The sequence below is a fragment of the Physeter macrocephalus genome, chromosome 9 (assembly GCF_002837175.3).
Source record: "Physeter macrocephalus isolate SW-GA chromosome 9, ASM283717v5, whole genome shotgun sequence".
Lineage (NCBI taxonomy): Eukaryota > Metazoa > Chordata > Mammalia > Artiodactyla > Physeteridae > Physeter > Physeter macrocephalus.
Window position 1 is genome coordinate 63,269,962 of NC_041222.1, and position 17,426 is coordinate 63,287,387.

General features: G+C 39.4%; 1 protein-coding gene across 1 annotated transcript; it reads left to right on the forward strand.

The window, feature by feature from the left end:
• Nucleotides 1-5,186: 5,186 nt before the first annotated feature.
• LOC102979729 (interferon omega-1-like) lies at nucleotides 5,187-5,849 on the forward strand. The gene has a single exon (XM_007121451.3). The coding sequence runs from the start codon at nucleotides 5,274-5,276 to the stop codon at nucleotides 5,847-5,849; it is 576 nt and encodes a 191-aa protein (XP_007121513.3). The 5' UTR covers nucleotides 5,187-5,273.
• Nucleotides 5,850-17,426: the final 11,577 nt, after the last annotated feature.

Consider the following 17,426-nt stretch of genomic DNA (forward strand, 5'->3'; position numbering starts at 1 on the left):
TTAACTTCGTTAAGTTTCAAGTTACCAAAATCTGGAGAGACTATTTTACATAGACATTCCCCGAACATAATTTATTTCTACAGAGTTTACCTAAAAGCTCTTCTTTCTCCTTTACTCTTAGAGATCACATAAGATTAAGTTACAGAGAGCCCAGGTGGATCATTTACATCTCAAAGACATAAGAGAAATACCAATTCCTTCTAGAAAGCTGGCTTAACCAATTACAAAAGGCTCACTTTGATACAACAGCGGAGCCATTAGAGACCATTGTTCTCCCTATCTCTTGGCAGCCCCCATTAACCAAGGACAGCCACCACAAACTAGTAGACAGCCACCACACGATTACCCCTGCAACTTTCGGGCCCCGCATGCTAGTGAACAGTCTCTGCAACTTTCCATTACCCTTCCTGTATTTTCCAACATCTCAGTGCTCATGGCAGTTTCCTTGGGCTCCTGGCTGCTCCGCCAATCTTTGGGCTGCACCCCACAGGCCTACAAGTCCTGTGCTTGCCCAGCTTCAAGATTGAAGAGCCCAGAGTCAGCAACAGAGACATCAATGGTTTAATGGACGGGGGAGCTTACACGTCTGAAGCAAGGTCTTGGAGTGACATCCCACCATGTGCGGTGTGCAGTGGGCCAGACTTGGTGGCAGTCTTCGATCCTGGTGGGGGAAGGTGTTGCAGGAAGGGGGAGCCCTTCCAGGGTCTGAGAGTGGGCTCTTGTCTAACACTTGGAAGTGAATTGTCCAAGGAGACACACGTGCTGACAAAGCAAGAGACTTTATTGGGGAGGGGTGCTCAGAAGGAGAGCAGCAGGGTAAGGGAACCCAGGAGAACTGCCATGTGGCTCACAGTCTCAGGTTTTATGGTAACGGGGTTAGTTTCCGGGTTGTCTCTGAGCAATCATTCTGACTCAGGGTCCTTCCTGGTGGCGCGCCCATCATTCAGCCAAGATGGATTCCAGTAAGAAGGATTCTGGGAGGTCAGTAGGACATATGGACTGGCGTTTCCTCTCTCTTTGACCTTTCCGGAAATCTTCTGGTTGGTGGTAGCTTGTTAGTTCCACGTTCCTTACCAGGACCTGCTGTTGTAAGATAACTCATGCAAGTGGCTACTATCTTGCCTGGCCAGGGTGGGCAGTTTTGGTCAGTGGTTCCCCTAACAAAGGGGAGATTGCCAGTTCTAGGGGAATTGACATCAGGTGGGCTCATTAGTTACCAGGGAAACCAGTAGAGGTTCCCCTAACAAAGGGGAGATTGCCAGTTCTAGGGGAATTGACATCAGGTGGGCTCATTAGTTACCAGGGAAACCAGTAGAGGGGCACACCCCTCACCGCCCCTTTGATAACTAACTAGCTGGGGCCTGGTGCAAGTACATAAGAAGGTAAGTCATGTGCATAGGGTGTAGGTGAAGAAGCAGGCACTGGTGGGGCAGGGGATGTACAGAGAGCAAGAGAGCAGCCATCTTGAGTGGCCTGCCACACATACATACATACATTAATTTAAAAAATACTTTATTGCTATAAACTACTAATGGTCATCTGGGCCTTCGGCAAGTCAGAATTTTTTTTGCCGGTGAAGGTTTGAACAATCCTGAAAATTAAGGCGATGTGACACAGTGACATGGAGTATGCAAAATCTGTTAGAAAATGGCACCGATAGACTTGCTTGACGTAGGGTTGTCATAAACCTTCAATTAGTAAAAAGTGCAATTATCTGTGAAGTGTGATAAAGCAAAGTATGCCTGTACTTCCTCTCCAATGTAGAAATTCGCAGTATGCTCCCCTCATTCACTCCTCCTTCACCTGCACCAGCCATTCATACAGCTGTTTCCTGTTTCTTTGTGGTTCTGGCCACCAATTTCCCCTTAAGAGTACAAAGCCACAAATTAAAAGCAAAAGTTGAGTGAAAGTTCTGGACTTTTCAGAAACTCCTATATAAGAGGTTACTGTTTTTCTTTTGATGAATATTTTTGGGAATGAGGGGATGTCCTTGTTACAGTATTGTAACAGTAGCTGTAGCAAAAATGAACTGGAAAGCAGGATCCATTTTACTCTGGAGGCTATTAAAACACTTATGGAGGAAGACTGCCACTTACTGGCCAAGATGGACTAGGACATTGACCAAGTCTGCAGAGCAGGATTCTTTCTGTTGTAGGCAGAAGTCTGTCTTCTTCCACTAGCATTTTCTCTGGAGCTAAAAGAGGATCTTTCCTGGAAAGTACTGACACCAATAACTTGGCTAAGCCTGCTTCCTTAGCTTTGCATGTCAGAGAGGGAAAATACTCCCAGCTTCAGGCAGGACATGTCTTTGGGCTAAGGCACCTGTGTGGAGACAAGGGTCAGAATGTGTTCCTTGCCTCCAGGCTGCTCAGCTGGCCAAGGCTCCTGAATCATTATTTGCTTTACATACTGTAGGACTCTTGGAGGCTTAGAGCCTGCCATTCTGGGTGTGGAAGTGCAAGGGGAATCAGAGAAATAGCTCCTGTTTGAAGGTGCATTAACTCTTTCTTAAGAGTATGTTGTCAGTTTTTCAAATCCATTCCCAGTATGAGATCATGTTGCTTGACTTTACAGTTAGGAGAAAATTGTCACTGTCCCTTTGAATAATGACTGCACTTGCATCCCTTCCACATTGACTCAGTAGTAAGAGTGAACACAGACATACATAAAGGAATTTCAGAGAATACAATTGTTGCCAACTGACAGCCTGAGGTATGTCTATTTGCGTAGAATTGAGAACTATTAAGGTAATCCAATATTGTAATTGGTGAAGTTAACCAGGAAGCGTGCATGCGTGCATGCGTGTGTGTGTGTGTGTGTGTGTATGTGTGTGTGAATTGCTCAGGTAGCAGGGAAGGGCTTCAATTTAGCCTAGATCTCTCAAATCTCTGCCTTAGGTTACAGACTTCGTAACCAATTGACAGATGAGAGGGCTCTCTAATTTACATGTTAAATAATTTTTGTCCTTTGTCTTTCTATCTTCCTTCACCACTTTGGGAGCCCATTTCAGGGCAGGACAACATGGACATTTTTTGGACTCACATGGCTCTGTCTTTGTGGCTGCTTAACATCTTTCAAATACGATGATTCCTTCTATTCTTTGGTTGATGCTTTTTTTCGGTTTAACTTACACTTTGTCATTTTGTCAGCAGAAATGTCACTTCTCTTTTTTCACTTTCATGACATTCAGAATTACCTTTGTTTTATTTTTGCCCACAAACAGCTCTCAAGTTTTGCTTTCTAGGAAAGTTGAAATGAGAAACAAAAAATCTCAAGTCTTGAAGATCATAGAAAATAAGGTGAAACCCCTTTGCCCTTCTTTTACTTCCCATTTTATTAACCTCAGGATGAAATGGAAAGTAACTATGGCCAGTAAATCACTATGTAAAAAATAAGTTCCTAAATTTTTTTGGTTGTCATTTAAATTTAAAACAAAACATCATGAATAAGTAAAGGAAACCAGGCTATTTCTCTCTGACATAATCTGGGCCTCACTGCTCTGTGTTCTGAGCACGAGGCAGAGATGAACAAACAAGCCCAGTAGAAATACGTAGACTGAATGAACAACTGAAGGTCGCTAGTTTCTGTGACATAAACTTCTAATGAGAGACAGCATCATCACTGAATTCCCTATCGCCAACTCAGAAATTCTGAGCGTAACAAAAGTTCAACAGTTTAAAAGAGTTGAACAATAAAAGCTGTACTGGAAAAATAAAAATTGTCTACTAAAGGTGAAACAATTGCAATTGAATAATTCCTCCACCTACTTAGACAAAACAAACTTTTGCTCTCAGCATCTGCGGGCTGCTGATACTTTTGATACCTGGGGACACAGGTAAGGAAAGGAGGAGGTCCCCACTGAGAACGAGGGTCCTTCACACCAACACTCCAGGGGCAAGGGTGCGAGTCCTGGAAGATGAATTATTTGGCAAACAAAGAAACAAGCCCCTCCACAGTAGAATTCTGAAGTCCTCGGGATGTGGTAAGCCTGCCCTCAGGGAGTGAGCCCCAGACAGTTTGGGTTGAGGACACTCTGTCATTCCAAGAAAGTGCTACTAGATGTGTTAACTACCTTGTGAGTGAGGCGGTGCTGGAAAATACAATTAATTATCTTGGAATTAGAATCTGCACACCTACATTCGCCAGAAAAGAACCAAGATTCCTGCGGAGGGTATTGGCACAGCCTGTGGAGCACTATAGGTCTCCTGTAAGAAAATGGTGGAAAGAAAGGGCGATGTCTAGTATATTAGTCCTGACCTTGTGGCCCCAGTGAAGAATAACCTCAGGAACTTGAATGAATGCCTTCTAGAAAGAAGAGAAACACCTGAGAAGCTCGTTCACTAGTAATCATAAGCCTCTGCTCTGAATAAAACAGAAAACAAAACCAGTCTTTGGTTCTAAACAGCTTATTTACCATGCATGGTCTGGTAATTACTTAACAAAATACAGAAACCTATAGGGGTGAGGGACCCCAACTTCCTATGTATAAAGTAAGGATGGTAAAAATGTAGTCCAGAGTCAAGGACAAATTTTGTTCCTAACACAGAGAACAGCAATATTTATACATACTGAAATGTGTACAGGGACTTCCCTGGTGACACAGTGGTTAAGAACCCGCCTGCCAATGCAGGGGACACGGGTTCAAGTCCTGGTCTGGGAAGATCCCACATGCCGCTGAGCAACTAAGCCCGCGAGCCACAACTACTGAGCCAGCATGCTACAACTACTGAAGCCCGCATGCCTAGAGCCCATGCTCTGCAACAAGAGAAGCTACCTCAGTGAGAAGCCCGCGTACTGCAACGAAGAGTAGCCCCCTTTCGCTGCAACTAGAGAAAGCCCACGCGCAGCAACAAAGACCCAACGCAGCCAAAAATAAATAAATAAATAAATTTTAAAAAGAAAAAATAATAAAATAAAATAAAATGTGTACATAAGTATGTGCACGAATCTTTACATACCTACATATACTTCAGCCTTTAATTAGTTTCTCATTTAATTGATATCCTTTTGGATTGACACATCCAAAGTTTACTGGGAAACTTAAACTTCTATTGTAAATTAAGAGTTTAGATTGATTACATCTTCTTAGGTCAAAAGAAAATATCTAAATGAAAACACAAATTCGAAGTGAAAGTAGAGAGAAATTTTCAGAAAATGGAAACTGTCTTCCCTATTTAAAAGCCATACTTAGAAAGGATGTTATCAGAGAACCTACCCCCAAGGTTCCCTCAGATGCCCGTCTCAGCCAGGCCAGCAGCAGCCTCATTTGCCCCATGGCCTTCGTGCTCTCTCTACTGACCGCCCTGGTGATGTTCAGCTATGGCCCTGGTAGATCTCTGGGCTGCAACCTGTCTCAGAACCACGTGCAGATTAGCAGGAAGAACTTCATGCTTCTGGGCCAAATGAGGAGAATCTCCCCTCACTTCTGTCTGAAGGACAGAAAAGACTTTGGTTTCCCCCAGGACATGGTGGGTGGCAGCCAGCTCCCGAAGGCCCAGGCCACCTCTGTCCTCCAGCAGATCTTCCACCTCTTCCACACAGAGCGCTTCTCTGCTGCCTGGGACACCTCCCTCCTGGACAAACTCCACACTGGACTGCATCAGCAGCTGGAGGACCTGGACGCCTGCTTGGTACAGGTGATGGGAGATGAAGAATCTGCCCTGGGAGTGACGGGCCCTACACTGGCCATGAAGAGGTACTTCCAGGGAATCCATCTCTACCTGAAAGAGAAGAAATACAGTGACTGTGCCTGGGAAATTGTCAGAGTGGAAATCATGAGATCCCTGTCTTCATCAACCAACTTGCAAGAAAGGTTAAGAACTATGAATGCAGACCTGGGATCACCTTGAAATGATTCTCATTGACTAAGATGCCACATCACCCTTGCACATTCATCTTTGGTCATTTCAAAAGACTTATTTCTTCTTTAGCCACAAAATTTATTGCATTAATTCAGCCATTACTTGTCAGTAGTAATAAGCAAGTATATATAAAAGTATTCAGCTGCAGGTCATCAGTCCCTAAGCGATGACTGCGCTGATGTTATTTATTTATTGTTTGTTTGTTTATCTATTCCTTCTTGCATCTCTCATATTTATAATGTTTAGAAGTTATTTATAAAATTACATTTCATCTGTACATGGTATTAAAATTTTTAAAACATGATTTTCATTTCATGTTATTAAGTTTGCACTTTGTTTTATTTATTAAATTCTTAACAAAGAAAATTTGAGTTTGTTTACTCTAAATTCAAACCCTCATTTGGTAAATGATATTGAAGAATGGATGGTAACATTTATTTACTCATTCTTTCCATTCAGATTATACATATAAATTGAGTACCTAAATGACAGATAGTGTGTGTAATTGCTATCAAGAAATACAAGCGAATAAAGCACATGCAGTTTTTACTGTGTTGAAACTCTCAGTCTTACAGGGAAGAGGACATAAAACAGTTTTATTGTTTATTTTATTTCAAGTATATTAAACACTACAAAGAGAAGTAAAGGAAAATAATTTTCTCACACTGGAAGTTTTAGGTACAAATGATGCTGGAAAAGAAAAATAATATTATACAGTATATCCTTTCTAAGCTGCCTGGAAGACATATAAATGCAGAGTCTTATTGACAGCTGGAAATATGGGTCTTGAATCAAAAAAAAAATGCCAAGGGGGAGGTATTAATTTGAAATTATTGTGTATCTGGTAATGAGGGCATGGGGATGGATGTGGTCACTTATAAATAGAATGGACAACGAGAAGAGGACCTAAACCTAATCCTGCAGACCCTCAGCATTAAAGGTTGAACAGAGGAGAGTCTGCAACAGGCACTAAGGCAGAGTGGCAGTGCAGTCAGAAGGACACAAGGATGAACAGGGGAGGGAAAACTGAAGGGAAGAAGTGTGTTTAAAAGAAGGAGAGGTGCTTGCAGGGCAGGTGAGGACTGAACTATCCCAGCGGACCTGTAAACAAAGGCTACTGTGACCTTAGCAGGATCTGGTTTAGTAGAATTAATGAGACAGAAACTAGATGGGAGTAGGTTGAAAAGCAAACACAAGAAAGAGAATTAGGGGCATTGTGTATAGATAATTACCTTCACAATTTTGTTTGTGAAGTGGAGAAGTGAAATAAGATGGTACGTGGAGGAGACTGTGGCTTAACATGCCCATGCACATTTTTCTTCATGTTTTTCGAGAATCATTTTCAAAGAATGGATGAATTGCCACAAAACAGAAGAACGGTTTTAATATCTAACTTATTTGATTTAAACAATTGCTTAGTTAGATATTTAATACATTGCTTATTTGGCTAAAAATTAATTTAGCATTGTTCTAATTAATATCACTTTGTAGTGAATTTCAATGGTAACCCATTTGCTTGCTAATTTAATTTCTTTTTTCAATCAAGTTTTACAATCAAGCTTCATTTTATCTGCTACTTCCTTTACTTTAATTTTATATTGGTAATTTACATTATTTATCATTTTATATCTCTAATCATTGACACATACATTTTCTATAAATTATAGCCATATTCTTTTTTTTTTTCTTTTTTTTTTTTTTTTGTGGTATGTGGGCCTCTCACTGTTGTGGCCTCTCCCATTGCGGAGCACAGGCTCAGGACGCACAGGCTCAGCGGCCATGGCTCACGGGCCCAGCTGCTCCGCGGCATGTGGGATCTTCCCGGACCGGGGAACGAACCCGTGTCCCCTGCATCGGCAGGTGGATTCTCAACCACTGCGCCACCAGGGAAGCCCTAGCCATATTCTGTTGATGGCCACTTGTTTTTAATTTTTCCTGTGTACAAAGACCTGGACAGTTCCTTGTATATTTCTCCAAGGGCTGTTTAGGACATAGAACCAAGGCTCTCCCTAGTCACATTCGTTCCTCTTTTGAGTTTACATGTATTCAGTGCCCTTTCTTGTCCACCTGTTTTTACATTAAATTCAGTATTTCATTAGCAGTGTTTTTCCTTTTTTGATCTATGATATGAGAATGTAAATTGCTTTCTGTTAGAGTGCAAGGCAATTTTTCTAGAACATTTTATTGAAATATTATTTCTTTCCTTATTAACAATGGGTACATCTTTAGCATAAATCTAATTAATTCTGATAATACAACTATTTTTGAGATTTTCTTTGCTTTATTAATATGATTACTGAACTTTACTCATTGCTACACTTGTTTTACTACAGCTACTTTAAAACTCATTTAACACTTCTGGTTGAGGTAGCAAACCAAGGTCAAGAATTCCTTTCGGCTTTTAAATATTATTGCTTGCATTATTTCCTGACTAGTTTTAGAATTGTTCTAAGGTTAAGAGCATTGGCTTAATGAGAATCACAAACATTTGTGGATCCCCAAATGGCTAATTGTAACAAAGAAGAGACATCCAATAAAAATGAATGAAAGAAATGGTATCAGAGAATCTTTCTCCCAAAACTTAAGGCTAAGAACAATTACTAAGTAGTATATGGGAAAAGTTATAACATTAGCCAGGAAAAAAAGAACAGAGAGCAAGAGAGAGTTTAAGGATTGAATAAATTCAAATTTAAGAAATGATGACAGAAATCCATAGTATGAAACTTAAGGAGTCATACGTACCTCACAATATAGGATGTAGTGTTGACCCACCCATTTGGCCAGTTGGTATACATATATATGTATAATTTTACTTTTCATTCATTTTGTTACATTGTTATATTTAATGTGAAAAACTTGTCCTAGCTAGTTCTGTACTATCACCTTGCCCTGAAAATCTCTTGCAGTCATATCCTGTTTAATATTCAGAAGTTATTAACTTGTATGTTCCAAATTATTGGAGAAACAAGAAGCTGGGTTGGCAAAGCAGAGTTAGGGATGACTGAGCTGCTGCCAGCACTGCGCTGCCAGCCAACCGTGCACAGGTCCTGCCCAGGATCTGGACTTTAGCAGCTCAAGACACACGTGGTCAACTGGGGAAAGGATGAGGGAAGACAGCGTTGCAGCTATGGTGGCCATGAGCTTCTGCAGGGGATCATAGTGCATTGTCAGTGAGAGGTAGCTGAGATTTGTTGGCTGCTGGAGTGAGAGTAGGAACATGGCCACGACTCAACCCTCTCCATCTGCCAAGGTGCTCCTGATATCCAGCAATGCACAGAAATGCAGTAAATAGAGGTAGGTGCAAGCACCAACACTGCCCACATGTCTACATGAAACAAGCTGGTCAAGAACCCAGGAGCTCATTGCATCAATGTTTAGGTGCATTTAAGTTCTGATTCCACTAGAAGAATAATGCACCAGTCATGTAATGCTCAATTGCTCAATAAACAAAGCATCAAGAACTATGAAATACTTGTAGGAGCCAGCAGCCCCTCAAGAATTTGAACTGCCACTCCCCGCCCCACAACCAGCTGCCCTGGGACCAGGCCCCACCTACCAGCGGGCCAGCAGCCATCACACAAGGCAGGGCCTGGCAGCCAACTGGGCCACGGGCCAGCCCACCTGCCAGTGTGCCCACAGTAGTCAGCCCCACCAAAACAGAAGGGCCCACACAGCCCACACAGGGGGCACCCCTAGAGCATATAGCCTGGTGATCAGAGGAGAGTGTGCTGCTGGGCCCCCTAGGACATCTCCTGCATAAGATCACTTCTCTAATATCCAGAACTATAGCTGATCTACCTAATATGTAGAAATAAACACAGAGAATTAGGTAAAATGAGGAGACAGAGGAATATATTCCAAACAAAAGAACGAGTCAAAACCTCAGAAAAAGAACTAACTGAAGTGGAGATAAGGAATCTACCCAATAAGAGTTCAAAGTAATGATCATAAAGATGCTCAGCAAACTCAGGAGAAGGACGCATCAACACAGTGAGAATTTTAACAAAGGCTTAGAAAATATAAAGAAGAACCAAACAGAGCTGAAGTATACAATAACTGAAATAAAAAATACACTAGAAAGAATCAACAGTAGATTAGATGATACAGAGGAATGGATCTGTGAACTGGAACCCAGAGCAGTGGAAATCACCCAAGCTAAACAGAAAAAAGAATTTTAAAAAATGAGCATAGTTTAAGAGGTCACACTTACATGATCAACTAATCTATGACAAAAAGGGCAAGAATATTACAATGGAGAAAACACAGTCTCTTCAATAAATGGTTGGGAGAACTACACAGCTATATGTAAAGGAATGAAACAACTATTTTCTCACACTATATACAAAAATAAACTTAAAATGGATCATAGACTTAAGTGTAAGACCTGAAACAATAAAACTCCTAGAAGAAAACATAAGCAGTATGCTCTTTGACACAGCAATATTTTTTTTGGATCTGTCTCCTCAGGCAAGGGAAACAAAAGCAAAAATAAACAAATGGGACTACACCAACCTAAAAAGCTTTTGCACAGTGAAGGAAACTATCAACAAAATGAAAAGGCCATCTGCTGAATGGGAGAAAATACTTGCAAACAATATATTCAACAGGGGAAAAAATGCAAAATATACAAAGGACATATACAACTCAACATCAATAAAACAAACAACCTGATTAAAAATGGGCAAAGGATATGAATAGACATTTTTCTAATGAAAACATACAGATGGCCAACAGACACACGAAAAGATCTTCAACCCCACTAATCATCAGGGAAATGCAGTTGAAAAACATAATTAGACACCACCTTACACCTGTCAGAATGGCTATTATTAAAAGGACAACACATAACAAGTGTTGGCGAGGACATTGAAAAAAGGGGACCCTTGTGCACTGTTGATGGGATTGTAAATTGGTGCAGCCACTATGGAAAACAGTCCGGACGTTTTTCAAAAAATTAAAAATATAACTGCCATATGATCCAGCAATTTGACTCCTGGGTATTTACCAGAAGGAAAGAAAAACCCTAATTTAGAAAGATATATGCACTTCAGTGTTCACTGCAGTATTATTTATAATAGTCAAGATATGGAAGCAACCTAAGTGTCCATTCATATTTGAAAAAAGAAAATATGGTATACACACATGATGGAATATTAGCCATAAAAAGAAAAATAAATTCTGCTATTTGCAACAACATGGATAGATCTAGAGCAGGGGTTCCCAACCCCCAGGCCATGGACTGGTTTATGGTTTTCTGTCTACATTTATGGTTTTCTGTCTCCAGCTGTATTTTCAGACAAGTTGCAGAATGGCTGGCTGTTGAAGGAGGCAATCAGAGCCTGATTGGAAATTCAATAAAGGCAGAAAATAAATACTTCATATAACGCAACATGTATACATCACCCAAATTCAGTTTTTAGATAACACTGCTGGTCAAACACAAATATTCTCAGGATGCCAAGGCTGGTTTGTAACAGGATAAGGAAAGTGATGACCAAATTAATGGTACCATAAAAAGTCTGTCACAAGGGAATGGTGCCTATTATGTATGACTGGGACAAATGGGAATTGGGGAGAAAGAACTTATCATTATTTATCTATTTAAGATTGTCCTGGAGAAAGAATGCTCAGATTCCCAGCGGTCTTTCTCATCCTTGTGGACTTTGATATTCCCCAAATTGGTAAAGAGCTCAAGCTGTGCATTCAGAGGGCCTGGATTCTAAAATGAGGCCAGGACCTTGGGAACGTTATTAATCTCTCCATGGCTCTGTTTTCTTCTCTATAAAAATGAGAATAATGAAAGAAACTACATCAGCCTGTTTTGTTAACAGATGCAAAGGTCTGAGGAACTTGAGATACAGCAACGATAAAGGAATAGAGCAACGCATTTTAACACATTAATTTTTTAAAAGTCTGTTTAGCAAAGCATCATAAAATTTTAAAACCCATGGTATTGAAAAACCTTATAATGTATAATAGAGTATTAACATTTTTACTAATAGGAAGAGCTCAAGAAAGTTTAGGAATCCAAAAAAAATCTGGGCAAAAGAATATAAAGAGGAGATTTACAGAAGCAGAAATAACTGAGTGTGTAACATACATATGCTAAATAATCAGTCTCCTAGTGATCACAGATTTTGTAAATGAAATTTCAAATGAAAAATTTGATAAACAGCAACAACAAAAAGATTGCTTGTGGTAGTTGGGGTAAAAGTGCACAGTTACAGAGTTGGTAGAAGTGTAAAAATTTCAAACATTATTGATCATTAGTTTAGTAACATCTATCAAAAATTCTAAAGCATCAGACCCAGCAAATATAGCAGTATGTGTCTATCTTACAGAAATACTAAGTGAATACTCAAATTTGCTCATTGTGTAGCATTATTTATATGAACAGTAATTGAAATCAACTTAATGTGTGACACTACAGATGAATGGTTAAGTAAATCATGATTCCTTCACAGAATATTGTGCAGCCACATTAACTTAAATAAGGTGGACCAATACTCACCAGCATCCAAGGATGTTCATGATATTCTGAGTGCTTTCTCGAGTGAAAAAGCAAGTTAAGGGACAAGAGTAAACACACTGGTGAAAACTGATATCTAGCTATTCCTAAAGATGAGGATTTTAGGAAATAAAGGGTAGAGATAAGATCATTTGACTTCCTTTTGTTTTCTGGAACCTATAGATAGCTTTTTGTTTACTTAAAAAAATAAGCTATATACTTAGAATTGATTTTTTAATATTGTTTCCAACATTTCTATTAGATTGAAGCAAGGGATGTCCACCTTAGCTTAGTATCCCACACGTTTGATACTGAAAAAAGAGCACTGTCTTTGTATCACCAGGAGAAAACATGGGGGAAAATGGTTGACTGGACTCTTTAAAAGGCAGAGGTAGAGCAGACAGCACTGACCACTTAAAACTTTAGATAGCAGTCAGAGTTGTCTACCAATACAGAAAGAAGAGAATGCTAGTGATGTTTCTCATTTAATAAATAAAAACTTTGAGATAACTTTATACAAAAGTAATGTTTTCAATCTTGGAAGTTTATTTCTTCAACATTTGAGTTTTCTTAGTATGAATGAATAAAAAGCACCTCTTGGCTTTTTTCTCCAGACTCTTCTAGGTCTTAGAGCTATGTTTCTGCTCCTCTTGGTAGTGGTTTGTTTCCTCTATAGAGCCAGAGCTTGCACCAAAAGGACCCTTTTGATTCAATATCCTGCTTCAAATTTACCTTTAGCTGTTCCATCAGCTGAGAAATCCTCCATGGGTCTCTATTCCAATCCTTAGGTACACTCTTGGCAGAAAATAGCAGGGAGGGTGTGCTGGAACGTGCCTAATGGAAGAAAAAAACATTGAACAAGGTCTTCTGGTACAGACATAGCAAAGATCTCCTACCTGCAGAGAATATAAATCTAAATCATGTTTTGATATTTATATATATAGCCATAAAACCATCACAATTAAGATAATGAAGATGCCTGTCACCCTCCAAAGGTTTCTTCATGCACCTTTGTAATCCCTTTCCCTTTCCAACCTCACCTCTCACCCTGCCATCAGCCCTTTCTGTCCCTAAAGACAAGTTTGCATTTCCTACAATTTTATGTAAATGGAATAACACAGTATGTGCTCTTTTTCTTTTCATTCGGCTTCAACATTTTAAGATTCACCCATATTTTACCATGTTTCAATAGTTAATTGTTTTTATTGCTGAATAATAATCCATTTTATGGATCTATGATAATTCATTGTTTCACTTGTTGATGGACATTTTTTTCCCTAGGGTTTTTAAATAGGAATAAAGCTGCTCAGAACATTCATGTATAAGTCTTTATGAGGACATGTACTTTCATTTCTCTCAGGTAAATATCTAAGAGTAGAATGGCTATATCATATGAAAGGTATATGTTTTACATTTTAGGAAACTGCCAAACCATTTTCCAAAGTGGTTGTACCATTTGACATTTCCACCAGCAATGGAGGAGAATTCCAGTGATGTGACATCCTCTGTAGTACTAGTTATGGACAATCTTTTAAATTTTAGCCACTTCCATAAATAGGAAGTGGTATTTAATTGTGCTTTTAATTTGTATCTCCCTGGTGACTAATAATGTTGAACATCTTTTCACATCTTTGACATTTACACATGCACATTTTCCTTGGGAACCTGCCTGTAAAAGTCTATCAAATCAGTGCAAAATACTTTACAGAAAAAAATTTAAAGAATTTAAAGAACTTCCATTCTTCTGCCCCAAATTTTGCCCAAGTTGTGAGGTGACTCAGGTCATGGTCTGGACAAGAGGCACATCTTAATGTTTCTTCAACAAAGAGCAAGTGCTTCCCATCTGTTATTTCTGGAAAACAGATCTGACTGATCTCTGAGATCCAAGGGATGCTGGGCAGTTTCAAGGAGTCCACATCACGCTGTCTTCCCTGAGGTTTCTCTGTAGCATCTTCAGTACAAAGGGCCCAGGATGTTTGGGATGAGACTCTCTTGGAGAAATTCCACATTGGATATCATCAGTAGCAGAACAGCTGGAGATGTGTTTGGGACAAGAGAGAGATTTAGACGAGAACTTGCTAAAAGTGAGGATTCAAGACTGGTTATGAAGAGTTACTTTCAAGGAATGAACCTCTCCCTAAAGGGGGAAGAATACAGTCCCCATGTTTAACAAACTGTCGCAGAGGGAATCAACAGGTGCTTTCTCTTCATTAACAAACTTGTAAAAGAAATTAAAGAAAAAAAGGAAGAAAACTAAGCTTTCACAAAACGGTGACAAAATGATCCTTACAAAGTTCAGGTTTTCACGCATTTTAGAGGTTCCTTTACCAACTGAAAACTGAAGCCTAGAATCAACAATGGTGACCTTAAAAGCAGAGAAATATGAATTATATTCAATGATCATAAGGCTGACAGATTTAAATTTATCACATATTAATTTTCTACATGTTATTTATATCTTATAGAACAAAATGTTCTCATTACGATGTGTAAAAATTTATTTTGTAAACATACATGCAATTTCTCAAAAGTTATGTGCTCATGTGTTCAATTTTTATATCTAAATCAATGCACACAGAAACTGCAAGGGAGCTGATGTTTTCCCATGTGAGACCTACACTGGAAACAAGAATACCTATATTTCCCAGACTGATTTTGGGGCTGAATCTCAGTGAAGCATCTTTGTTCAGGACCAATGGACATATTAAGTTCTTGGGATGAGGGAGAATCTGCAGGCACATGACATAAGTCAAAGAATGCTAAGTCCACACTTTTATGGTAACAAATTTGAGGATATGGACCAATAAAGAGCTGGACATGCTTTTATAGATAAGAACTAGGAATGGAGACTGCAACAATAAAACAGCAGTGCTTGAGTCACAGACCTGGGGAGCTCTCATCCATGGTATATTGATCCTGTTCTGATATTGCCTCTTATCTAAATTTATGCCTTTGGTTATATCTATAAAAGAAAGATGAAAATATGTGCAGGCAAGCTGCAGTTTAGAAAGCACCATTGAAAAGCACATGTGTTTATAGCCACATCCATCCCAAGTGGAAAATGCTTAGTATAGGAGAACATCCTGCAGAGATAATGGCTAGAGAGTGGGGGAATGCAGTCAGTGCCACCTGACTATTCAGATGGTCAACAAATAACCTGGGCAGAAACAGGAGTGAGAATCTGGAGAATTTGGGTTAGCTGGTCTAGAAGCCAGTCTGTATCATTCACACATGGGTGCCTGGATATGTGTGTGTGTGTCGGAGGGTAGGGGGGTGGTTCACGCGTGTGCCTTTGTTCTTGAGTGTGTGTGTTGAAAGCTATGCGGCTACAGCAGCAAAAAACCTAGTGCCTACAAGGAAATAGTGTATACAAAGCACTTAGAATATTAAGAATTTGTCAGTTTTTTTTTTTATGTCTGAATATGTTGTATGTTCCATTTCTGGCTTTGAGAAATGTTACTCTCTTAAGGCTTGAAGATAAGTTTCTCTGCTCAAAAAATGGTATGGGGAAGCTATTGTTGAGCTCTACTGTTGAAGCTATTGTTGGTTGTGAAAGCTTAAAACTGAGTTGAAATGTTGCAGTTTTGAAAGCTTTTGAATGACATAATGTGCTAAGCAATGTAAATCTGAAATCTTACATGGATGAAAATATTTCTGCTCTGATTATTTGATGATGTATATACATCAAATTTTCCATACTGTTTTATTTTTTCCTTGTTTTTTTTTTCATGATTTTTAAAAAACTATTTTATGTTGGAGTATAGCCGACTAACAATGTTGTGATAGTTTCAGGTGCACAGCAAAGGGACTCAGCCATACATATGCATGTATCCATTCTCCTCCAGACTCCCCTCCCACCCAGGATGCCACATAACATGGAGCAGAGTTCCCTGTGCTATACAGTAGGTCCTTGTTTGTTATCCATTTTATTTTTTTAAAGGGTTTTTAAAATAGGACTTGAGTGAAAGCATTCACTTTATTTTTTTATACAGCAGATTCTTATTAGTTATCTATTTTACACATATTAGTATATACATGTCAATCCCAATCTCCCAATTCATCCCCCCACCCTCCCACCTGCTTTCCCACGTTGGTGTCCCTACGTTTGTTCTCTACATCTGCATCTCTATTTCTGCCTTGCAAACCGGTTCACCTGTACCATTTTTCTAGATTCCACAGCGTTAATATACGATATTTGTTTTTCTCTGTCTGACTTACTTCACTCAATATGACAATCTCTAGGTCCACCCATGTTGCTGCAAATGGCATTATTTCATTCTTTTTAATAGCTGAGTAATATTCCATTGTACGTATATACCACATCTTCTTTATCCATCCCTCTGTCGATGGACATTTAGGTTGCTTCCATGTCTTGGGTATTGTCAACAGTGCTGCAATGAACATGGGGGTGCATGTATCCTTTTGGGCCATGCTTTTCTCCAGATATGTGCCCAGGGTCATATGGTAGCTCTATTTTTAGTTTTTTAAGGAACTTCCATACTGTTCTCCATAGTGGCTGTACCAATTTACATTCCCACCAACAGTGTAGAAGCGTTCCCTTCTCTCCACACCCTCTCCAGCATTTGTTTGTGGATTTTTTGATGATAGCCATTTTGACTGGTGTGAGGTGATATCTCATTGTAGTTTGGATTTGTATTTCTCTAATAATTAGTGATGTTGAACATCTTTTCATGTGCCTCTTGGCCATCTGTATGTCTTCTTTGGAGAAATGTCTATTTAGGTCTTCTGCCATTTTTTGATTGGGTTCCTTGTTTTGATGATATTAAGCCTCATGAGCTGTTTGGAAATTTTGGAGACGAATCCCTTGTCAGTCACATCATTTGCAAATACTTTCTCCTAATCTGTGGGTTGTCTTTTCATTTTGTTTATGGTTTCCTTTGCTGTGAAAAAGCTTTTGAGTTTAATTAGGTCCCATTTATTTTTGTTTTTATTTCCATTATTCTGGGAGATGGACTGAAAAAGATATTGCTGAGATTTATGTCAAAGAGAGTTCTACCTATGTTTTCCTCTAGGAGTTTTACAGTGTCCAGTCTCAC

What these genes read in the sequence shown, in the direction of transcription:
- LOC102979729 (XM_007121451.3), top strand. Translation starts at nt 5,274, where the DNA reads ATGGCCTTCGTGCTCTCTCTACTGACCGCCCTGGTGATGTTCAGCTAT.